This window comes from Cataglyphis hispanica, chromosome 8 (genome assembly GCF_021464435.1).
Source record: "Cataglyphis hispanica isolate Lineage 1 chromosome 8, ULB_Chis1_1.0, whole genome shotgun sequence".
Classification (NCBI taxonomy): Eukaryota; Metazoa; Arthropoda; class Insecta; order Hymenoptera; family Formicidae; genus Cataglyphis; species Cataglyphis hispanica.
In genome coordinates, this window is record NC_065961.1 from 2071654 (window position 1) to 2097959 (window position 26306).

Here is a 26306-nt window from a genome sequence, read left to right on the forward strand (position 1 = left end):
AACGTATTGAATTAAATCTGCAATGTAAAATAATCAGATACAACTCTATGAATTTATGTTTGAAAATATTATGCAGAAATAAAAACTACAGTTTTCATTGGCAACATTTGTCCATCTACGTTACAAAATAAATTGCGCGAATTAGGATTAATTAATGTTGCGATATATGTGATGAAGAATAATATATATCAGACTCAAAAATAGTAAAATGAATAAATCGAGAAATTTGTTATGTTTCTACATGTTTGCTAATTATATTTATAATTACACATGGATTGAATATTACCGGGTAAATATCGAGCAAAGTTAAACAATTGTAATAATTAAATTTTATATTTACGTAAATGTGAAATATGAATAAGCTGGTAATGGTTAGCACATATCGATTTTTGATATTACAAGAATTTATTAAGCATATAAATAACCACTTGATTTCATTACGAATTACGTGAAAATAAGTTTTGGAAAAATTCGTTAAAACGCATTTAGAATCTCTCGAATATTGACTTGTTCATCGCGGCTACGATGCAAAGTTTTGCACATTTTACACGTTTTGCCAATGTTTCAATAATGCTCCAAATCGATTACGCGAAAAAAACCTTTGAAGCATTTTAAACAAATCGCTGTACGTTCTCGCGGAGGAAATCTAGCACAGTCACGAATCCCATGCATCTTTTACACGCCGGAAAAATCTAGTATCGTCGCTCACGCGCGCGTTTTTTCTTTCCCGCAGGCATGCCGCGGGTCGCAACTGGACAAAGGGGTGAAAATTATTCATGAGACGGATAGCAAGAGTACCATATACAGCATTCCCACCTATGCGGATATCATGGTCGCGTATTCCACTTATGACGGTATGTATATGCATGTAATACATAAATACAAGAGTGTACAGGAGGTATCAAAATAACTTTTGATTGAAATCAAAGTCTGAAGCAATTTTCAATTTACTTGAAATTTTTTAAGGATTATCGTACCATATTATTTTCTTGAATATTCTCCTTTTTTACATGGTTTCTTTATTCATTTATTTGCATGTATCTAGACATTATGGCGATCATTCTGAATCACTCTGTAGGTACTTGTGAGCTAGATGTTGTCGCGTACAAGTGCGCTCGTAAGCCCCTTTATTCGAGACGACGCGAGAGATAATGCAAGGAATCTGAATGAAAGGGATCGGGGAAGTTTCTCTGAGAATAGTGACGCAGAGTTATAGGAATGTCGGATATATGACAGCACTCTTGATTATTCGCGTATGGATAATTTGATTGGCGCCTGTATTTTATTCAACATGATTTTTCATTTAATTTATCAAAATAAGAGAAGTTTTAAAAAACAACATTAAAATTAAAATATAAAAATTCTCAGACTAAGCAAAAGCTATAGAGATTAGACAACAATTAATTAAAATTAATCATCAATATTTTATAACAGCTATTCTTGTTGTGAAATAATTGATTTCTTGTACGAATCATAGTTGGAGTCAAGTAGAAGTATTTCGATGGTATTGCATAATCAAGAGTACGCGATTGAAAAGAATAACGGAATGATTATCGCTTCAATGATGGTATACAAATAACGAAGAGCTTCGCATGTAGTGGGTACTCGCTAATGAGAATGTTTACTCAGATTTCAAGCTTTTAGGTAACCATCGTTAGCACGTATAACACAGATCTGCATTTGCAAGGCTGCGCGATGAATCAAACAATTCCGTCAAACTCATACACGTGTAGGATAGAAAATAATTTAGCCTGTCCAGTTCGTGATTAGAACTAACAAAGAAATCTTTTGTCTTTCTGACAAAATCTTGCTTTAAGAGTCTATCAGCTTTATTAAAAAAGAATTAACAATTTCTCATAAAAAGATATAAAAAGATATACAAAAGTGTTCAAGGTTCAAATAATTGAATTTTAATGTTTAAATATAAAAAGTTATAAAATGACCAATGACTCCATCTTAGTTAAGGCGCAGATTCCCCAAGAAATCTATTTTTAAATTTTATGCGTTACATTATGAAGATATGTATTATGCATGTCTGTTACGTATCGTCCTCACGTCTGTATTTCTTATCGCGCTTTATATTCGCTGCGATGCGTTCCCGAAACGGCTGACAGCTTTAGAAACCCCGATAATTGCATTGAAACGCGTTTCAATCCAGTTTTCATACTCCGTCGAGCGTAAGGTATCACGTGTACAAGGTATATTAACGAAACGTATACTCGATTACTGAACAATAAACGGATATGGCAAATGCGAATTAAGCGGTTCTTCTTGTACAAGTCCGTTTCTATGAATTCCTGTAACGTCATAAGCTGCTTATTTCTGAATAACACAGATTATGCGAACGTAGATGCGTGATGCATAGGTAATCTATATAGTCAAATTACACCCCATTCTCCATCTCCTTCTGCGCCCCCGACTAAAACTCGTTAATGAATGTAAACCAATATTATTTGCAACTCAATGCCAATCCGATATGAGCCAGCTGCACTTTAAAATTTCCAATTATTATACCAATTATCGTGCGCGCTTCCCTCCCCCATAGTGTGCTTGATTGCCGCTTCGCATAGTTTATAATTTGTCGAACGCAAATCCGGAATTTCTACATACAAATTTTCGATTTACAATTTGGTACAAAAAGAAAGACAATCTCAAATTTAAATTTAAAATTGAAGACGGCTACATTCGAAATCAAATGCTAAAAGAGCATCAAACGCGAATTGTTACACGAGTATCGACAAAAATAACAGCGCATAATGCAACGCATATATTTTCATGCGATTTCCACTTGCGTGTAAACATTTGACCTGTACTTGCTAATGGAGTGCGAGAATTTGTGTTGACAGTGGTGTACGTCGATAGCACAACAACGCGATGTTCTCCAGTGCGAGAACGTCAATCAGTCAGCTGATAAATCGATACATGTGCGTAATACTACCAGAGAATCGAGCTACATCTAATTTTGTGTGTGTGTGTGTGTGTGTGTGTGTGTACATGTAATCCAAATGACTACAAACCACTTCTCAAAATTTTATTTAAAATTTCCTTGTCTCATTATTGTAGAATCGAGTATTTTTCACTCGCATGAAAATATTATCATGCGCGCGAACATTGTTTCAATATATGTAGTAATTTTCAAAAAAAAATTTCTCTATCTTTTCAAATTTAAAAAAATTTAAATTGTATTTTAACGCTGTATCAAAGTAGAGTTTGAGTTGAAATAAGACATATGTAATATTTCGTGAAACTATATAATGTTTCTTTTTATTTGTTTTCTAATATTTTTGTATTGAGAGAAAATCTATATAAATTTAAAACAAAACTACAAGTGATTCTACAAGAAATAAATTCTTGATATATTTGAAGCAATGAAATTTCTCAGCGATTGCGTCCGAGAAACCACGCAGTAGTTGCTATATAAAACATGTAGAGAACATTGTGCAATAAATCAAAAATAAATCATGAATTGCATCACAAGCATATTTATGATATACGTTTCGATGGAAAAGAATTTCCAGGTTTTTTTTTTTTAAATATTGCACTGAGATGTAAAATGGTATATATATATATATATATATATATATATATATATATATATATATACATATATTGATATTGAAAATTTATGCTGCTTTATTATTATTATAGTCTTCAGCGGAAATAAAGACGCATTTAAATAAAAATGAGCTATCTGAGATAGCAACACGAAACATCGGCATTTTTATGGAAATAAAAACATTCTTCCGGTTCCTTCAAAATTTACTATCATAGTCATTATTATTGATGTCATTGGATAATTGGTGATTTTGGGCAAATAAAAAGACTACCATTATATTCAGTGACTCAAAAAGCATAAGGTCACATGTATAATACATAATTATATTATAATTTTTAGACAAAAATAAGCATACGTCTTGAGAAATGATCGTCTTAAAAGCAACTTTGACAAATAACGCGCTAACTGCGCAAGCTTTGCAAATCTGGCGCAGATGCACTAACAATATGGATGAGTATACGCGAAAGATTACGAAAGAGAAATATTGCAAACTCTTGACTGAAATTCGCCTAAATTCGAATGGCGCGAACTTTGTTACGCGATTGCAGTTTCGTTGATTTATTGCGAGCAGCAGACCGGCAATTCGCAAAAAAAAAAGAAACATGAGAAAAAATACAGGAACTCGGCGAGCCAGCAAACGCAGATTAGCAGGTTGCTGGACGGAGAATTGCGCATAGTGACAAAGCATACCACGCCATGTCAATCGCGCGGAATAGGATTAATGAAAAATACCTGTCGATTGTCAGCGAACTGCTTCCGTCAAAATTACCACATTGATATCAAAGCGATAGTATCTCATTTAAATAAATTTGAAACCTGTTACACATTCTTATTATGTAATATACTCTTTTTTATTATATATATGTCATGTAACACGCGCATAAATAAGAGCTAGAAAAACATCTTTATTTTATCTAACTAAATTTAATGAAAAATATGTAAAAGAATCATTATTACATATTCATACATTAGAATTTTTTGCTTTGCAATCGGATTTAATATAGCCACAAATAGTTTGCTTATGAAAGTAAACCGCAAAATTTACCCCTGGTAACTTCCCTCGTGATATCTACCTACATCGATTAAGAAATGTAAACACTTTGTATAATACGCGTATATTCCACGGAATGATATTTGCGGATATATTTTCTCCATCATATTAACGCCTGACAAACAGGATTTATGATATATGGAAGATACATGCATATCTGATATAACGATTAATTATAGCATTTTTAACCGTAGTGCAATCGAGCGTGTTTAGCCGATTAATTTCCAGATTAATTGAGTACGAGTAAATAAAATACGTAATCCAAATAATTTTCAAATATATATATTTATTTCAGAGTCTAACGATTATTGAGGATAAAGATGTGCGCTGCTGTTACATGGCAGATCTATGTATATATCTATCTCTTTTTTTCTAAATATTAATAACTTTTGGCAAATCAATAAACAATTTCTTAAAATTTGTTTTAAAAAAATCTTTACGAAAAATAAATTCACTGATAATAGTTGCGAGATATACATACATACATACATACATATATATATATATATATATATATATATATATATATATATATATATGTGCATGTATATATGTGTTGTCTAACAAGAAATAGATATATTGATAATGTATATATAGATATATAGATATATTAATAATGTGGCTAAGACAGAGTTCGCGAATAATACCTAGTCCGATACTAAAGGCATCGTTAATATGCCATGTAGGAGATAAGGGCATAGTTAACATACCGATAATGAAAGGAGGACATTTAACACTTCTATATACTATACAGGAACATATGGTTAATATATCATCATGTACATCCGGTTAACACCGACGGTTTCACATTACATTGCGTTCAAGAGTTTCGCTAAAACTATCGAAGTAATCGATAATTAATTTCTAAGTGATTATGTTAAAAATTATCACGTCAATACATTATTAAGATATGAGAAGTTTACATCTTTTTTGGTTGAACAATTTTGACATTTGATATGTATTTTTGGAATTTACAAACTTTTAATTAAGTGACTGTTAAAATAAAATATCGGCTTGTTATTGAATGAAAAGTAAGATTTTCTTATCTAATTACATATCTGAAAATTAATTAAGATTTATTTTTATCTACTTAATATACTTAAATTTTAAAAATAATTGTCAGTTAAATTTACACGTTGAGAAAGAGAATCGACTTCATGTGTATTAATAATAAAATTCACAAGGTGAAAATAGCTAACATGGCAAGAATCTAGCGCATGTTGTTATACGCCATTTACGGAGAACACGTTGTCAGAATATATCAAGAAATCGATTTCTCTTACATATTCTCGAATGGTAAGCAGATGCAAATATAGTTTTTACCTATTCTAACAACGTATTCTTCTTATAAGACACTTTGATCCTACAATGCAATTGCCTTTACACGCACAACGAATTGTGGAATCGTTGCAATACTTAATCCTGCTTGTAACTGTCCAATTATTATGATTTATAAGGACAATGCAAGATATATCGGAGTTTATATAATATATAGTGTATATCGTGTCAATTTAAGAACGCTTTTGATCGAAGAATCGATAATAAAATGCGACTAAAATAGCTTTCGACATTTTTGCGAGAAAATCAAGTCGATTAAAGTACGCTTAAAATTGATGATAATACCTCTCATCGGACTAAAAGCAGAATAATAATGAAAGAAGAAACGAAATAATTGAACAGTTTTCGACACAGCAAGATCCGCGTGTGTACCTATAGTGTATGCAAAGTAATCCTGGATCAGGGAATCGCAGGCGTTGCAATTCTATCTGTAATACAAGTGGAGAGAAGGAGAATAATCTGATCCTAAACTAATAAACATTGAGCACTAATCAGTGGCGATGCGAGCAGATCTAAAGATAGAGCGAGCAAGTAAGCGATATCGTCAAAAATTATTATTCCTCATGACCCATTTTGTTCGCCGCGCGTTTATTCCGCTTGGATTACAATTTGTGCTGAAAGTTTGAAGTCTATAATTGTGTTCATTCCGCTGGCGATTCTACATCGTTATCGAAACCGCTATTTAAAGCGATATAGATATATTAATTTCGTACGCACTTTCAAACAATTAAAATTATGTTCACATAAACGAGATCGTCGAATAATAAATAGAGGAGTGGTAGCATAACAAATATATATAATAAAATATTAATTTCTGTTTTTTAATAATATTTCTTTTACAAGTATTAATTAAATAACTTTTCAAAGGATGAAAAATATATACATACATAAAAAATACATACGAATAAACAAGATCGTCGAATAAATGAAGGGGGAGGGGAGGAAGCGTAAAAATTGTTTAATATAATAAAATATTAATTTCAATCTTTTAATAATCTTTTTTCACGAGTATTAATTAAATATTCCCTAATAAAATATCACATTCTACGTTCATCTCTATCTCTGCTATGTTACTTCATTTAATTCTGCGTCCATTAGGCTAAAGGATGCCATCTAAATGTAGGATACGCGGCTTTCCTAAAGAAGTTTAAGTGCTACATTGGAGTAACTTCGTAATTTCAAGTTAAAATATACCTGTGTTTCGTGCAACACAATTAGCACGGAGTATGCTGTTGCTCGTGTATATGCGCGAAAGTTGAAATTAATCTAAACTTATTGCCTTGGAAGGTCGCAACTTTTTATTAGGGACAGGGTTAACTCGTTAACAAACACGAAAGTCGTAACGAATCTGCGACGCGAACTATCTGACACTATAAACCTCAATTAATTCATACGAAATTACTAAGTTTTGGAAAGCTTTCTAAGCGCACATTCTTAAGATATATAAGATTGCTATATGTGTAATTGTATTGTCACGCATTGCAAGATTTTATATCCTTTTCCGACAAAAACGAGAGGGAAAAAATCGAACGTTATTGTTGAAAATTGCACTTTGATATTTTAACACAGGAAATTTATAAATAAAATCAATACGTTAATACCATCTTGTGTATTTAATTAACTTATACAGGATATTTTATCTCCAAGGTATTAAATTTCTCGCTTGTCTCATATTACTACCCTTCCGTCTCCTTTACACGGGTCATGGGTCATTCGCTGGTGCATCCACCTTATCGAGAGCTCGACCACCAAAGAAATATCGTCTGCATCTCGCGAAGTGTATCTCATTATGTACTGGAAGCCGATAGTAATTCACTACCTACAATCCATGAGTAAACCGCGCGTTACTTTCAGGTTTTTACTCGTGGCGTAATCCGGACGTGGGCTCTTGGTTCATACAAGCGCTCTGCGAGGAGCTAGATCTTCACGGACGAAAACACGATCTACTCAGCCTAATGACCTCCGTGAACCGTCGCGTCGCCATAGAATATCAATCGTACGTGCCGCAGAACGAGAAATTCCATGGAAAGAAGCAAATCCCATCGATTGTCTCGATGCTGACCCGACTCGTGTACTTTCCCGATAAGTGCGCATCAATAGCGGACGATTTCGACGATGTAACGGAAGAAAAGAAGCCGCAGGTTTGCGAAAAAGTAACGTAAAACGCGAAAGAACGTTTGCGTTTCACGAAGAAAAATGATGGATTTTCCGTCAGAAACTGACAAATTGATTTCGATTATTTTCAGGCATCAAATTTGAAAAACGATCATAGAGATCCACGTGACTCATCAAATACATTTAGATTTTGTTGCGATCAAACGTATATACCCGAGATGAAATTTTGCTCGTATTTTCAATCTCATTTTTTTCACACTTATGGTTTCTAAAAGATTTTCGATACGTTTATAAAAATTAGATTTCTGTTTTAGACTTCAAATAACCAACAAACAATTTTGAACGTAGCGACTTAAAAAAAGAGCTTTCGGCATAAATATAGATTAAATATTAAATAATTTCAAAAGAGAGTGATCTGGTTATTTAAAATCAACATCGAAATAAATATTACATTAAAAATTGAGATCAAAAATAAAAGAAAAATTTTAATTCAGATTTCAACAAGATAGTATGCATAAACGAATTAATTATTCATTTAAATAAATAATATAGATAGTTTTCTACCTTTCTATTGTTATTTTATTGTCAGATAAAGCGGCAAATATCTTTAAATATTATTTACACTGCCACCATATTTAATCAAACACTATTCAGTGAAATTATTTTGTTCAAAATTCGACTTTACGATTCATTTTTCTCAATACCTTTCTGTTTGTATGATATAAAAAAAATGTGCATTGTTAAAATATTCTATTTATTATAATTATTATTGTTAAACCATAATAGAAAATTGAACAGCAATAAGGATTGCAAGATTACCTATTATATAAATAATGTTTATTTAATGCTTAATACGTTTATTGTACAATTAATTTGGCAAATAAATTATGGAATATCACGTAAAGAGCATAATGTTGATAATGCCCGACAAAGTAAAATAAATCACCAGTATATATTAAGCAATATCACGAATTATTATATTATAATCAAGTTCACTATATTATTCCAAATTAGTATGTTAATTACATGTGGCCTCCCGGGAGCGGTAAAGGCTGTTATCATAACGACCAAGAATAATAATGATTGACGTTTCTCCCAGTTTCACTATTTACTACCCATACAGCACAGAACATTGTCGCAATGTTATTGCAACGTTCTGATGTATAAGTAAATTTGTTCCAATGATATATCGACTGAATGATATAACCGGCTGAGACAATAACGCTAATTTCGTTTCAACACAAGAGGTTGATCAAAATTTGATTCCAAATTAAATTTTCAATTTATCGCATAATATTGTGTGTGCGCGTTCTCTAAATTTTCTCCACTGTAAGATGGATTACGCGAGAGGAAAATTTTTCGAAATCGCCCTAAACAATCGCTGGAACATTTTCTGAGAGAAATCAGCGAGGATTAATTGTATTCCCATGCACCGTTGGTGCATAGATGGTAAGTCTATTAAACGCAATTGCGTGCGATTGCAATGGCATGTTCAATGTCGGATTAGATGCTTGCGATCAAAGGAGTTAGATGTACGTATAGACGCTATTAACCTTTGTCTAGGAAGACGCGAAGTGGAGACTGCACGAATTATGCCGTTAACCAGATGCGAATTATCGCGAATTGCAATCTCCTTCGTGCACGAGTAGATCGATCTACAATGATGATACGAACAGCTCCATATTCTCGGTATCGCTTAATCTCGTTGTTATACATGTGACGTGTATAACGCCGTAAACAGTAAATAAATAAAAATGGCAAGTAATAATGAGTATAAATAGCCGTAAATATACGGTGAAATGCACGCACACATGATCATGATCTTTTTTTTTTATAAAATTAAAATATTTTTGTTTCTTCGGATTATACATTTTTAACATTAAATTTTCATATAACATCTCGTGTTTCGTTCATTTTAAAAACGTGATATGAGAAAAGAGTTTTAAAAATATTGCAAAAGTTTATGCGTCGATTTATTTGCAGTTCAATAAAATTCATAACGTTTCGATATATTAGCTGCAAATAATGTGAAAAAACGGTAAAATCTCTTGCCTTATTTTTGGTATAACTTTTTTAATAAAACATAAATTTCTACTATTATCAGCAACTAACAGTATTATAGACGTAAAAAAGAAGAAAATAAAAATAAGCTCAAAAAGAAAAAAGATTATATTCTTTAACTGCGAGATATTAGGAAAGATTATCAAATCGAATCATGTTAACTCGCAGAAATTATTTCCTAACTAAAAAATATAATGCATAATCATCTAATTTATTTGTTTTTCCATATCATTTTTATTGGTACGCAATATTTTCAATGGCATATCGTATTTTTGTTATATACTTTATACATATAGATTCAATCGCTTTCCTGAAATCTGAAATAACAGACCGAAAAATAATCGCGTGACTCTAATTTTTACATAACTAATCGTAAAATATTTTTGATACTCGATACAAAATAAAATTGCTGTCTGTTTTTTCCCCTTTCAATTAAAATTTAAAATAAAAAATTTTACACCATATGTATAAAAGAATTTAATAAAATATTACCCTTTAAAAAAGAACTATTAATGCTATATAATAAAAAAAAAATTCACACGCGCGAAACAAATTAATCTTTTTATTTCTCCGAAAATGTAGAATATATTTCGACGTATCTCCAAAATATAATTTGTCACGGATCTAGAAAATATTGCTCGCAATTTCAAACTTTCGATCGGAACGCATTCCACGTATGAGCATAAGAGCATCGTGAAGCGAAGCGCAAACGATAAGAAGATGATTCAATCACTGACGCGAGAAAGGGGTTCAGTTGTCGAAGGAATTTTTCGAGCCGTTTTGACTTTCCGAACAGGCAGTTTGAGCGATTGCGAATCGTACGTATCTCTCCTCAGGTTGCTAAGTGGCCTCTCGAAGATACGAGCGCTCGAAACTGGCGCGGATGGCTTGTCTCAAACACGATCAAAGGATTTCAGTTTTCGTGAAAGCATCTCTCTCATCTCTTTACCGACGCTTGTGAAGTACACTATGTGAAGTAGAGGTGTGCCGCATCATACTCTCGACGATCGTGTCGTTACGATCAATATGGATGCGTCCGAGGGTTGCGCTTTGTGCGCGGAATACAACTTTACATGCAAACAGTAATATCGTTTTTTTATATTCCCAATGTTCGATATTTCACAACTTATTCACTGTCGAGCGATATTAAGCTTTCTCTCGTATATATCGCCAAACGTCAACCCTCCCTCTTGTTTTTTCGCACGCGAAATGTCGACTTTCCCTTACCGCAAACAACGTTTTGACATATATTTTTTAACCTTTTTTTTTTTGCCAACCGGTGTATTTTTTAATCTTATAAAATAAATCGCGCGAGCTATGTCTGAAAATGTATTTTATGGATAATATATATATATATATATATATATATATATATATATTTGTTTAAATTTGCTTCTTTTAATCAAACTCCAACAAATAATTCTTAGATATTTAAAAAGAACAGAATATTAGCAAGACTAAAATATCCGATTTGAATGAAATATCATATATATGTAATACGAGATTCAAATAGATAAAATTATCACAAGATTTCTACAGATAAAAGTTATTTATATATAATTAATTATCAATTTTATAAACGATTTTTCACGAACAAGAAGAAACGTAACGGTGCAATGTTGCAAGTGGTATAATACTTCATCTTCGAAACGAATTTCAAATCCATTTACTCGGTTAAAAGTAATAAATCAATCCTATATATATATATATATATATATATATATATATATATATATATATACGCACACAGATGGGCAGTTATATTGTCGATATATATTACATGAAAAGATAAGTTACAAGATGTTGCGCTATGTATACAACACGCGCGGCTGTTGACGACATAATTTCAGAAACTCTCGCGATACAAGGGAGTTAATCCGATCCCCGAGAAAATCGAGAAATCGTGATCGAGACACTGCGCCATGTTCTTACAGCTAATCACCCTTTGCGCCGCGTCGCAATGTGCAGTGTACCTCCGGTGTAATTCCGAGAAAATGAAAGCAACGCGACGGAGCATCCCGAGACAGCGATAAACTAAGATACCATTCATCTTAATCCTATTTACAAAGCTCCGTGTGGATGCGCTAAATTCTATTCCGTTCGCAGGATATTACTATTTCGGTTTTGTTGCGATCGAGAATGTCATCTGTCTCGAGTTCTACGCGGAGACGCGATGCCATCGCGCTCGTGAAATACCACGCTAAGAATAAGACGGTAAGAGCAGCCCCCGCTTTTAGAAATCGCTCGACCTCATTAACACGCCCGTGCATCGACACGCAACGCGAGAAGCACCTGTCGTCGCGTTGGAATTTCGAAGAAATTTTTCTCCGTTCGTTAAACCGTTAAACAAACGTAAAATATGTCTAAACGCAGTAGTCTCAAAATAAGGAACAATTCTTATGTTTTTTATCAACATAGTGATTGATGAGAAATAATTCAAGATAATCTTCTTTTCATAATATTTAATTTTTAATAATTTACGAATAATGTAAATTTAAAAAAAAGAGAGAGAGAGGTATAATCACATTTTTCGACACCTGCTTTCAATTTGCTCGTTAACAATCGTTCGAAATACAATGAAAAGATTCGTTAAGTGTCAAAGTAAATTATGCCAATTTCTCGTAATGAGCGACGATCAGCATGTTACAGATTAACGCTGACTATGGAATTCTGTCACGATTGACCATTACAATGTTATTGACCACCGCTAATTCTAGCCGACCGTCAACTCGCCACTAAAACACATCGCGGCTCTCACGGAAATAGCCCCGAGAGTGATGACCGAACAAAAGGGGCGAAAGAGGACAGCGGAGGTCACGCAAATTATCGCGAACGATCGGGACGGTGTGTCTCCGTGCCGTTCGACATCGGGATATAATCCATTTTGATCCGCGAATGCCTCTCGGTAGATCGCGATAGCGGCGGATCGCTATGGACCACTGGCTGGAAAGTTTTGACGCGATTCACGGGGCATCATCATTTCACCCTCAGTCGGCGACCCGGTCAGCACTTTCGCCACGTACCGCGCCGACGACCACGTAATCTTTTTTGCACGACCCTCTTTCGGTACTCAAACCATAATTCCGGGAACCGACAGGATATCCTTTGCGTTCCAACTGTCAGCGTGTAAATGTGTCGTCTTTTTTTTTGGCGCAGCATCAAGCATTAAGATCGCCAAAGTGTTATCACAACACAATGCTGAGAATCATCTCCCGTTTTATCCCTCATCCCAGTCATTAACCGTCCGCGTCTACTTTGTATATTTATGAAAAATAAAATTTCGGGATTCCGATTCATCCATTTTCATTTTTGCCATGCTTTACGATATATCGTTGATTACATCGTTCTTCACTTGCAGCTCGATGTCAAACGACAAATGGGATATAATACGCTTCGGAGATATTTCTACAAAATGATCTCTCTTCCACTGTATCCTCGTGACAATAAAACACTGTCATATTGTATATGAGCTATGCATTATAGATATAACTGTACTATGTGTATGAAACTTTTCCTTATGCTTTGTTTGTTAAAAATAATTCGAAAATGTGGCTGAAACGTTCATCATATTTACATTTTTACAAAAATAATATTTGAAAACTGTCTTATTATTATTGCGCCTGGCTCTTATTAGCTTCTTTTTCTTGATATATTTATTTTACTTATTTCTTGATATATATAAATGAAAACTGTATGTGTACTATGTATTTTAATTAATAAATATTTTCAATCTGTAAATTGTCAAAATTATATCTCTAGGACTACAAATTAAGTTAATGGAAAAATACCTATATATATATATATATATATATATATATATATATATATATATGTATATATAAAATATATCTTGTAATAATTTTCGTTATTCCATTATCTTAAACTCATAAAACAAAAAATTACTTAATCACTCACCAATATGACGCGCAATAGCAGAGTTGATTAATGTTGTGTAATCTGTAAAATTTAAATTACCTAAATTATATATAAAACGATGTCTACAAAAAATAATACTTAAAAAAAATATAATTATTGTGTACAATGACATTTTTAATTTGTCCTCTAAATAGATATTTAATAGAGAAAATTGCATAAAAAACAAAAAAGAACTTTTTAGAATTGATTGAAATAAATTTTTATAGAACATGATTAAAATAAAAAAACTTAAATATCTTATATAATTATAAATTTTAAAGACTGTATATATATATATATATATATATATATATATATATATATATGTATATAAAATTGTATATAAACTTTATGTATACAAATTTTAAAGATTATATGTATGTATATGTAAATATTCATTGATATAAATATTTCATTAAACATATTTTTAATTATTCAAAAATATTGATTCGTAGATTTACAACGCAAAATTTTGTATATATGCATAATGTGTAAAATAAATAATTAAATATAATTTAATTATTTATTTTACTCAATATTATATAAAATAGATAATTAAAATATAATTTAAAATAATTTTACTAATAATAAACAAAGAGATAAACGAGAAATTAATTATTTTTACAAATAAAATAATAAATTTAATAAGTAACATAAATTGCTTACCCACAATTGTTTCGTTGTTGCCCGACATTCCTGGATTCGCTCTTTCTCTGTTGTTTATTTTTCTTTGCTACTTCATCACAATTCTTCAAGACATTCACTCGCAAAATTATAATTACGATCGTGTACGCACTAATTAGTAGAACACGATAATCACTTTGCACTTGCGATGTCAATCACACTCACCCGCGCGCGATGCGCACTTTGTTATATTACAATAAAAGGAGCATAAAAATTATAGTCGCAGCTTTAGTGCTCGAAAATCACGTAACTCGGATCAATAGCTTGTTAAAAGACGTCCGAAAATATGATATTGAAATTCAATATTACATGCGCAATAAAAATTTAAACACAAAAATATCCTGTGAAACAAATATACATATTATTAATAAACAATAAATATGTTATATATATATTAATTACGGTCCTTTATTATTGAAATTAATCGGCAATGCGAATAATTTATGTAGCAGTCTATGCTTTTGATTCGAAAATAACATATAAATTATTGTTATAAAATCGAAAGTTTATATAAAAAAGCGAGATAAAATATATTTAAAACGAAATATTTAAAGAAGTAATTATCACTCGTAAATATCACAGCAAATAACTTGTATTGATCTTGCTTTGATCTCTCTCTCTCTATTTAAAATTAATATAATATGCGTAATATAGACTTCGATAAATAACCATTATCGCAATGCTTCTACAATCATTAATCGCGTAAAGTTATTTAATTACGTAAACTTATAACCGCTATAAAATAATCACATTTTTAATTAGGTAAAAGTGTAATACGACGATACACGGAGCGTCTCTCACGCAGGTACTTTTTCGTTCGGGTGTCGGCGAACGACTGATAGCAAGGTTATAGATATGTATACAATATATACTTCGTATGTCAAGGCCATTGTTTACAACATTGTACACAATACAATAACATACTTGACGTCATCACGAAATATTCAACATATTACGAAACATAAAATCCACTTTAAATGATCTGTAATTCGCGATAAAATTTGGAATAGAATTTTATGTCATGTAAAAAAAAAATACAGAAAGCATGTGAAGAATAAAACATGCACATATAAAAAAATACATATTAAAATATATGTATTGTAAAACATGTGGCACATAAAATTATAAATAAAAAATGTCATAAATTTTTACGAATTATAGATCGTCGAATTATAAATCGGATTTTAACTAAGAATTAAAGCGATTTACACAGGACAATTATAGTTCCTTTAACGAAATTTAATGTGCTATATCACATTATACTCTAAACTTTTAGTCGATTTTTGTTATCGATTATTTTGAAAACACGAGCAGTAACACACACACACGAATCGCGGAATCAAATAAGTCAATAACGAAAGTCGTGATACACTCCTAATCAATAATCAATTTCAAATTTAAAGAATAGATTATTCCAAATTATTATACCGTGCTCGTGGCCTTCACACAGCGCGCTATTGTTTACATTTTTATTCCACAGTCGTAGCACGCTATTGTTTACGTTTCGCTCTTATTACGTGATAGATAAAATAATACACAAATTATTTGGATCGATTAATAACCGTAACTGTTTATTAATAATACATATATTTCGCGAGATTTTTGTGTTTAAGATATAGCATGTATAATAAATTTCAATTATATATTTTCATAAAGTATAAAGTATCTTTTAAATAATTATTAAATCAACTCGAGTTATTCAATTTTCGAACATAACATTGTGCGTCAAAATGTTGCACGATTATTATATTCTACTGATTAGTGCGCGTGATCGTAATTAACTATGTTTTCGCAAAGGATGTCATGAAGAAGCAATGAAAAATGAACAACAGAGGAGGAGCAAACCCGAGATGGCATCATCGGGTAACAACCGTGAACCGTGATGTGAGTGATTTATATTACTTTCTGAATTTATTATTTTTTGCAAAATAAATTTCTCTATTTATTTTATTTATTATTATTAATGATGCATTTTAAATTATATATATTACATAATGTATATTATGTGCATTATATATAAATATAATATTTTATATAATAAATCTATAAATCAATTCAAAAAATTAAAAAATATGTCTAATAAAATATTTATGTTAACAAATATAATATTTATATACAAATATATATTTATAATATTTATGTTACAAAAATTAATATGTAAATACATGTGGAATATTTCAATATAGTATTTAAAATTTATAATTATTTAGAATATTTATGTATAAATTATTTAGATTTTTTATTAATCATTTCATAAAAATTTATATTAAAGAAAATATTTGTTTCTTATACAATCTATTTGATTAAATATCCGTTTTAAAAATAAATAAAAAAGATCTCATTGCACTTAATAATAATATTTTTAAATATTAATTATTTTAGACATTGTTTCACAATTTGAATATATTTGTATTTTTATATTACACTTGCACATGTGTATTTTCATTACCTTTTTTATATGTAATTTTCATATCATTTAAAAAAAAAATTATGTCCAGAAATGCTTAATATAATTAAATATATTATGTTTAATATGATTAAATTTAATATAATTTTAAAAAAATGTAAAACTGCATATTTTCGAAATGCGCAAACATGAAAAAACTTGGCTGCCAGTAACGATTCAGTGAAAATATGAAGAAATCAAATATCCAACAGCGTAATAAACGTTCCGTCGAAACATCAAAATGCTTCGCGAACGTTTTGAATTAGCGATATTGGGATAAAAATTCGGATTTTGGAAGAAGAGAGACAGCTAGCTTCAATGGAACTCGACCCCGCGTTCCGCGCGCGCGGCTAAGCGGGTTTTATTTATGGCGGAAATGTATCTTCCGTTGTGTCGCTCGACGTTTTCGAAACGCAACCGAGCCAATTACTGAGATTTCGCTTAACGTCGACGGTGGTGCGCGTACGCAAAAAGAGGAAGCGATACCCGCATTTACTCGGCCAACGCCATTCGTAAAATATCCGCGTTAGAGGCTGCTATACGGTTCGCCACAAACGGAATGCAAAGTAAATTACGCTTGCACTTAATTCTCGGCAAAAACTACATACAAGTGAAAATCGAAGTCGTCGTATACAACTGATTCATTTGGTAAAAACATTTCCTTATTGATTCATATAAATGAGATTCGTACCTTTCAACCTCAATTATTGTTTAACGTGTTTAAGGTTTTTGCGTAATTTATTTCCCTTTGTATACAGAAAAAAAAAAACACAAAAATTATAAAAGCAGAATATACGAAATAAATGTAAAAAATACAATGACTTCTATTATATATTATACTTTATTACTATAAAGTGTAATATTAAGAGTTATACAAATTAATAGCATGTTTGAAAGAAAAATCTTTAACAGAAGAATAAGAAAGGAATAGGGAAAATTCAAAAGTTAAGTATAAAATAAAAAATACAAAATATACTTGGCAATCGTAAGTAGATTTATCGATAAAAAAATTTCGCAAAATATATATATATTCTGATATTATCAATAATATTTGCAAATAATATAAGAAGAAGCTCTCAAATGTACATTTGCATATAAAAGACTCGTCTTTTTGGATACAGGAAAAACGTACTACTGAATTTTTGCCGTAGCATTTCGGCAAATATTAGACATCTCCGCGAGCCTTAGGAAGAGTGAGAAATCGAAATGCGGTTTATCGCGATATTTTTTTTTCTTTCTCTTTTTATTTCTTTCATCATCGAAATGGAGCTGAAGAGAACGCTGTGAAATTTAAAGATTTCGCGTCGTGCGTAAGCCGCGGCGGCAATTTTCAAGGATTTCGCGCTATATTCTCGTCACGTAATCTTCTTTCGACGCGAGTATACCCTCCGCAGTCCCTCGCAGCGATTCTAAAAAACGTCACCCCTGTAACCTGGCAGTTAAAAATCTTTCCGTGCATTTTTCTCGAATCTAGTCCGCGATATATCTAGTTTCCCGCCGTCGACGCGATTTTCTTTGTTTCTCGGATTGCATAAGACAAACGCTTTCAAGTTTTTGTCGCGACATCAGTTTCTCATCCTTGCCGGCAAAAAACAATAAAACTGACAAATTTCTACTATGCTCCAAGTAATCATTCATCATAAATTCGTTTTGCGTTATCAAATATAGCTAACAATTATTCCAAAATTTGCGTTAATTTAATTAGATGAGCGAAGAGAGCGCGATTTTGATGAAAATATTCGTATTCTTTGTTAAGCAACCATTTTTTTTTTTCAAAAGAGACAATATTATTATATATGTATATTGCAGCCTTTAATTGGAAAAGCTTGCATTAATCTGATAATAGCCCTCTGATTGCCTATATCAATATCAAACCACCGTGATAAATCTATACACATCGATGTTATCTCGTTATTACGCAAACCACAATTCTAAACATTTCGTTAATGAATGAGATGTTATTCGTGTACGCGGGCTTGATGTAGACTCGATTTGGTTATCCATAGATAATGCTTGCATTTTATGTGGGCATGTCGGACATTTTATAGATGGCTCGTACGTTCGTATCGTCGAGAATAAATCTTTTGTTTTATGTGCAGAATGCGTAATAAATAAGAGCTCCCTCGGTTTCTCCCTTAGCCTGAAAATTTATCTGCCGTAAGGTTTTATTGATCCGCAAATCAATTCGACTCTTTCAGCAGGTAAATTATTATAAAGTTAATTTCTGTAGACGCTGAACCCCTTTAAAAAATTTTATCAAGTATATAATTGTTTATACAATGTATTCTATTAAGCAATTAATCTTGATAAAATTTTATATTAATCTTGCAAAGAAATATTTTCTTTTGCACAGATATATATAGCAGTCTCTTAAAAAACTTTTGGCAAACATAAAATTGAATAATCGATGAATAAAATATTGTTTACATTAACATAGAACGTATCATCCAAATTTAACCATGAAAAATATAGACATTTCTCATATATAATAACTTTATTATCTGTAAATGTACATATATAAAAAGTGGCAAATGTCTAAAAGTCTCAAGTATGCTGAAGAAGTGGCAGTTTATCGATGCAACGGACAACCACTGCGAAAGACGTTGAGAAAAGAGGATATCGACTTTGGTGCAAGTCGTCCCATGCGGGCACGAAAAGCAAATCTCTCCCAAACGAAAGTACGTGACGTGCAAGCGTACTTATTACTCTTCTCCAAAGTCTAATTTGCAGGGCGGTGTCGGTCGAACAAGAGAGACAGGGATCGATTCGAAGGAACGGTCGCCGTCTGCAAGAAACGATCCGTTTGCATCTTACGGAAACGACATTAAGTTTTATGGCGTAATGTCACTAATATACTTCGAATAATTTAGTTTGAATGCTACGCTTTTCTTGGATATAAAAATTAAAAGTTTGAAAACAATTTATCACTTATTTTCGTTATTTAGAAGGGAGATTATGCGTAAATACAAATATATTTAATCGTATATCAATTTCTGCCAGCAGTGACAAGATATTTTGACGATATTGCATTTCCAGAGATATTCTTATAAATTAAAAATTTATAGTAATCACATATTGCAAGTATAAAAGAAATTGTATTCAGAAAATTATATTTGTGTGTATATAAGAATATTAAATAAATATTTTACACACATTATAATTAATATTTTATATCAAATATTATATATGTTATTTATATAATATTAATATATTATTATTCGGAATACGAGCAGAAATTGCAATTTCTCTTATAATTTGCACTAGCATAAACGATTTTCTTAATGTCGCAACGTCTTACGTGAACAGTATTAAATGTTACAAGACGCGAAACTTTGTTGAAACAATCGAGAAAGTTACGAGAAAAGAGCGAAAACGCTTGTCGAGTCAAAGGAAGAATTATAAATGAAATGTAACAGCTCTCGTGAGAATTGTAAAGGAGTATAATAAGAGATTGTACTTTTAAGTCCGTATCCTTTCTTGGAACAAAATTTCAAAATCTTTAATTCTTCGTAGCGGCAATGGCAGCGGATTATCAACACGCATTAGCTGAATTAACAACTACATTAGCATTTATGTCCTGACATTTTGCACGGCATAATTACAATCACGTGCATTACATTTATCATACATGGCACATACGATTCGCCGCGTGCTTTGACATAATAATAACAAGAAACAACTAAAGAGATTAGAGAGAGAGAGAGAGAGAGAGAGAGAGCGGAGTAGGTATTAGTAGAGAATACCGGTATTAGTAAAGAGACACTGGAGGGTTAATCGCGTATTCTAAGACCCAAATCTACACGATTCAAGGACAAAATGAGTCGCGCGCGATACGATCGCGTAATTGAGGTAGCCTATCGCGTTTTAACGGATTAATTGCCGAAGTGAGAGATGAGGCGGAAAGATAACTTTGCGAGTAAATTTTCGCGGCGTGTACAACTAGATCGATCGAAATCGGTCTTCCGAACGGACGAACGTCAACAGAGTCGCAATCAAAATGCCATACCGCGCTAAAATAGGCCGACATAGTGCGATCAATGCGGCCGATAAAGCACCGGAAGATAGATGCGTAATTAGCGCCATGGATTGGGAACGAATATGTAGCTCTATCCGGTCCGCTCGCGCGATATCCACACCGTCCTTTCAACCCTCTGATAACATCTGCACGCACGGTGGTTAGATATACGTTTGATAACAGCGCTGGATATAAATACACGATTTATACTTCAGTTTCAGTGCATTGTCGGCATCCAGCGGCGCGGCCGGATTAGCAGCTTCAAAACAGTCGAGCTTGCGGTGGCGGATGTTGCTTTAAAGCGTGACGTTGCCACGCAAATATAATCTCTAGAACACGAATATACTAAACATATATCCGATAAACACATCAATCGACCTTGAGTGAGCCCCTACGAAAGAGAAGGACTCTTAATTGAAATAATAACACATACATCAGGATTATAAATGTAGAGAAATTTGCGCGAAAATAGAATCGTTAATGATAATCTTAATAATTTGATTCAGATTTGATTTCAGATTTTGATGCAGCATTGATAACTTATTGTTTTGTAATATCATTTTAACAATTGTAATTATAGTAAAAAAAATTCTAAAACTTCTTTTTTATTATTTACTTGAGTAAAATTACTTATTTATTTGCATTATATGTCTAAGAGAAAATGCTTTTATAAATTCTAGAAAAATGAAAAAAGAAGGATGTAAAAAAAAAAAATATAATTGCAACAAATGCATCAAGAGAATTATTTAGACACCGTTATTGAAGAAAAAAATTTCATTTATCGCGGTATTGTGTGTTTCCCATATTTGATAAATGAAATGTAATATGTTATTTGGTTTTGCTCAATAGGAGCTACAATATTCCAATGTAATCTAGAGAGCCAGCAAATGACGGACATGTAACACGAGTCTTGCATACGCCATCAATAACTGACGAATATCGTAAATGGGAACATTCTGAATAACGTGGAATGTATAACATGCCACTGCAAATTAGAACTGAAGTTGATAAAAAATTTTCGCGAAATTTTGCGAATTTATACCATCGCGTATAATATTGTTGTTATAACAAGTAGCAAATTGCGTTCCACAGGGGTATTAAAATGTACAATAATTAAATTGGTTTTTTCGAAGGATTAAAAGCGGATTTTCGATAACATATAATACTAAATAGAAGTTTGAATTTTCTTTATAAAAATATTAATAATACGACATATCGCTCTCTGTTAGTTCAATTAGCTTTAAAATTTAACTTTTAATAGTATTTTATTTATATCACGCAATATTTCTCGTTGGAAAAAAATCAGCTTTGTAATTCATCGTAACGCTGCTTAAAAAAAAATCCTTGTCACTCGTGTTTTACAATCAACATATGATATTTTTACGACGATGCTGGGACAGTTTTGTGTAATGAGTTCTTTCTCTTTTTTCTCTCGATGTATCTATTCTTCCCCGAGATTTTCCCCATTTTACGTGACCTCCTTTATTTATCTTGTGTCCACATCCTTATCCAAGAAACGATTTTCTCCACCCCGCCTAAATGGCACTGCAGTTTCCATAAGAACCTCAATGGTGCTACTCTCGGAGTGATCCCATCCTCATTTAACTTCCTTTTGTTCCTCGGTATTAGCGACTTCTTTTTGACTGGGTTGAACGCTCAATCGTGTCCGTTCCGCCACCACAAAAACTTTATAAGCAACTTTTGATTGCCTTGCCAACAAGTTAATTTTGCGGGAATAAAATTGCAAATATTGCAAATACTATAGCGACACTGAATTAATATATAATAATTTAAAAAATTTACAATGACACCTAATATGTGACATTTTCATCGCGTTCAAAATCAATCCATCAAACAAGTTCAATACGACACACTAATTAGTCTCCTTATTATATTATTATTATTATATATATATTTTTTAGAATATATTTTTGTGTAAGATTTTAAAATGGTACATGTTTCAACGCTTCATATGTCGTATTAAGAGATGACTGTTCCAGTTTCAGTGATCTTGGATTACAACAGTCAGAAGCGAGGGAAAATTCGTGCAGACTAAATCTGTGATTTCACACATTCATACAAATAGTTTTTCGCAAACAAAATTGTGTTAAATCTAACACAGTAAACATTTAAAATATATCATAAATTCTGCTGTTGGCACGAATTTCGCAGATATGCAGTCGTGAAACGTTTCACAAATCTAGAAAAATATAAATTTTTTTATTTGATATGTGGATATATAAACTGTAGAAGCTTGTTTTATCGCAATAGAGGAATTTTATTTCAATAAAAGTCATTTATACGTAAGGTTGCATGAAAATCGTTTGTCTGAATTTCCTCAATTCTGACATTATAATTCATTGCGAATTTTCCTAATTCTCTTGCAGAGGAAAAAATATTTACTGTGGAAAACCAAAATTATTCCGTTCCATTAAAAGAACGTATTAAGGTGAACGTAGAGAAATAAAAGAAAATAAAAAAAAAATAGATTTTAACATCATCTATGATATCAAAGATTAGAAGATTAGAACTTTGCTTTCTCTATCTCTCTCAATCTATCAATTTTTTTTCGATTCACTCATTTCTCATAGAACAGGGATTCAGGAAAGAATTTTAATTTGACGGCAGGTGCATATGTTGCCTTCGCCCGTAAAAGTGAAAAAGCGCAACCTTTCCGTTAGACATCGCGCATGGATGTCACTGTACCCGGTATTTATCAAAATATACGCCTAAAGAGCATCATCGAGGTCGGTACATTCGCGAAAATCAGACATGACACATTTTCACACGTAGCAACGTATCGCTCGGAAATCCCAGCCTGCGAAACTCCTCATATCCGAAGTTTCCCGGCTTTCAACTTGTTCCCGTGTATCTGCTGATGCTTAGCAGAACGGAAGAAGTCACGTATGTGAGACACGCGGCCGCGATTCTTGGATCGCGTCCCGCATTCGCGCGCGCAGCAATGTCGAGATCACCATATCTGCAACTCAGGTCCGTTGTGTGTAGCGCCGAGATTGATGAAGGGTAAATCGTGGAAACTGATGGCGGCTCCGGTAAAAACATCAAATGTATGAAAAAAACGGAATTTGCGATACAGACAAGATTCTCTCGAACCAGAAAATTTGACTTTTTAAAACCAAGATAAAACCATATTCCAACAGTTGTAATAGTATATGTTCTACACATAAATATTAATATATGAATAAGTAATGTATGAAAAGAGAATCAATATATCTCGATAGACAAACATTGGAAACATCTATTCAAAGTTAAACAAGATTCTGTTACTTATTGACATTTTAATTTTTTTAATAAATGTATATATTCGAGAAAAAAATTTTTTCCATATTCGTTAATTCTTTATTATAAATAAAAAATGTGGGAATTTATAAAAGTCAATATATGTTATATAATTCAAACAGAAGCTTTTAATCAAATAAATCAACAGATAAATTTTAATCAAAACGACATAAAAAAAAATTACTTGTGCGAAACCTCACGAGATAATTGAAAAATTAAAAATCGCCCGTGCATTTAAAAGGCAACTACATCGCTAGACGATCGGACGATCGCGCAAATTCGCACCGCAAATTTTTCCGCAACGAACGTACCGTATTTCAATGAGATCCCGAAATAATCCAGCCGACCCAGGGAAAACCGTCGTCGTTCCCGCATAAATCCGTTCCAATGCGCGAGGCGCGAGGGAAGGAAGCCGAAACCGCCGCCGCGCGGCGAGCGAAAAGTTGGTCAATATCGACGTGTGTAGATTCGCTCCGGTCGCGGGGTTGTCGACATCAGTGTGAGTCAACGAGTTTTCTTTGTCTCCCGTCGTCTCGTCGAAAATCGAAGTGTTTGCGTTTAGTTCTAAAATTCTCTCTCGATATCGGACCGACGAGACAGAGATGGAGCGACAGGGGTAAGAGAATTCGACGGGATGATAGAGAGAAAACATGAATGAAGAAAAACGGTCTCTCGTAAAACGGAAATGCAAGAGGTGACACAGAGGGTGAGAAAAAAAAGCGAGAAAGGGAAGAAGGTAGAGAAAGGAAAGAGAGGACATTTCCGTTATTTTATCGGGGCGAGGCTTTCCTCGAGTTCAACGCTGTTTGGTTTCTCGACCAACTTTTAGAGTTTTCGTAATTTTACTCGTGCTATTGCCTGTTCCTTTCTCACTTTTCGAGCACTGACATTACGATGGAATGATGAGACTTCGTAATACCGACGTAAATTTAATTTTACCTATGCGAGTTCGCGTAAAAAATTGCTCTTTTTATTGCACCGAAAGAGAATACATTATTTTCACGCTATACTTAACGCTAAATATATCCGTCTCTGTTTTCGAGTTTTATTTTTATTTGAAAAAATGCTGAATTCAATATTTTTTTCATACAAAATCAGAATCAGATAATCCAATTTAATCTTAAAAGTGTGTCATGAAAATATGAACAAAAATGTCCAAAATGTTTTATATGAATATCAATATTAAAAAGAATATAATATTTCAATAATATAATATATCAGATTCTGTATTTGATGGAAACAACAAATGCGAGGATTGTAATGCATGATAAACAGCGACAAAAAGATATTAAATGACAATGTATATTCAGACTAATTACAAAAAATCCATTAATTTAAATTTTTATGCTTAAATTTTTATACTTCAATTTACGCAATCAAGTGATTGGATATCGATGAAATTCACAAGTTGCTGGAACTAAAGTCAAGTACATTATTGTTTAATATTTTTTTGCTCAATAGAAAAAAATTTAACTTCTCTATCGCTAAACAAAAGTATCCCCTGAATTACTTCCTTTTCTAATTGTAGCAGATACTAGCAAGAAACCAGGAACTTATTACAAAGATTATCTAGCTTAAGAAAGGTTATTACCCGTCTACAACGACCGCAGGAAGATTAGCATCAGTGAATTTAAGAAACATTGTTTTCCGTCTGAAATAATTCGCACGTCGAGAAACTTTGTTGCGATTTATCTATAACAGTATGAAATGAAACGTTGTGAAAGATCGGCACGTTCTTCGAATCTATCGTTATAACGAAAAATACAATTTTCCGTTTATGGATGATGGAGTATATCAAACTCTGATTATCATGTCATCTAACGCG

General features: G+C 32.3%; 2 protein-coding genes across 2 annotated transcripts in view; one reads left to right on the forward strand and one right to left on the reverse strand.

The window, feature by feature from the left end:
- Window positions 1-9053, forward strand: part of LOC126851426 (caspase-1-like) — a 42330-nt gene extending 33277 nt beyond the window's left edge. The window contains exons 5-6 of the mRNA XM_050595393.1: window positions 734-854; window positions 7800-9053. Coding sequence (XP_050451350.1) covers window positions 734-854; window positions 7800-8107 — 429 coding nt within the window. The 3' untranslated portion in view covers window positions 8108-9053. The remainder of the gene's footprint in view (window positions 1-733; window positions 855-7799) is intronic.
- Window positions 1-26306, reverse strand: part of LOC126851402 (alkaline phosphatase-like) — a 151613-nt gene that overhangs the window by 69891 nt on the left and 55416 nt on the right. The window lies entirely within an intron of this gene.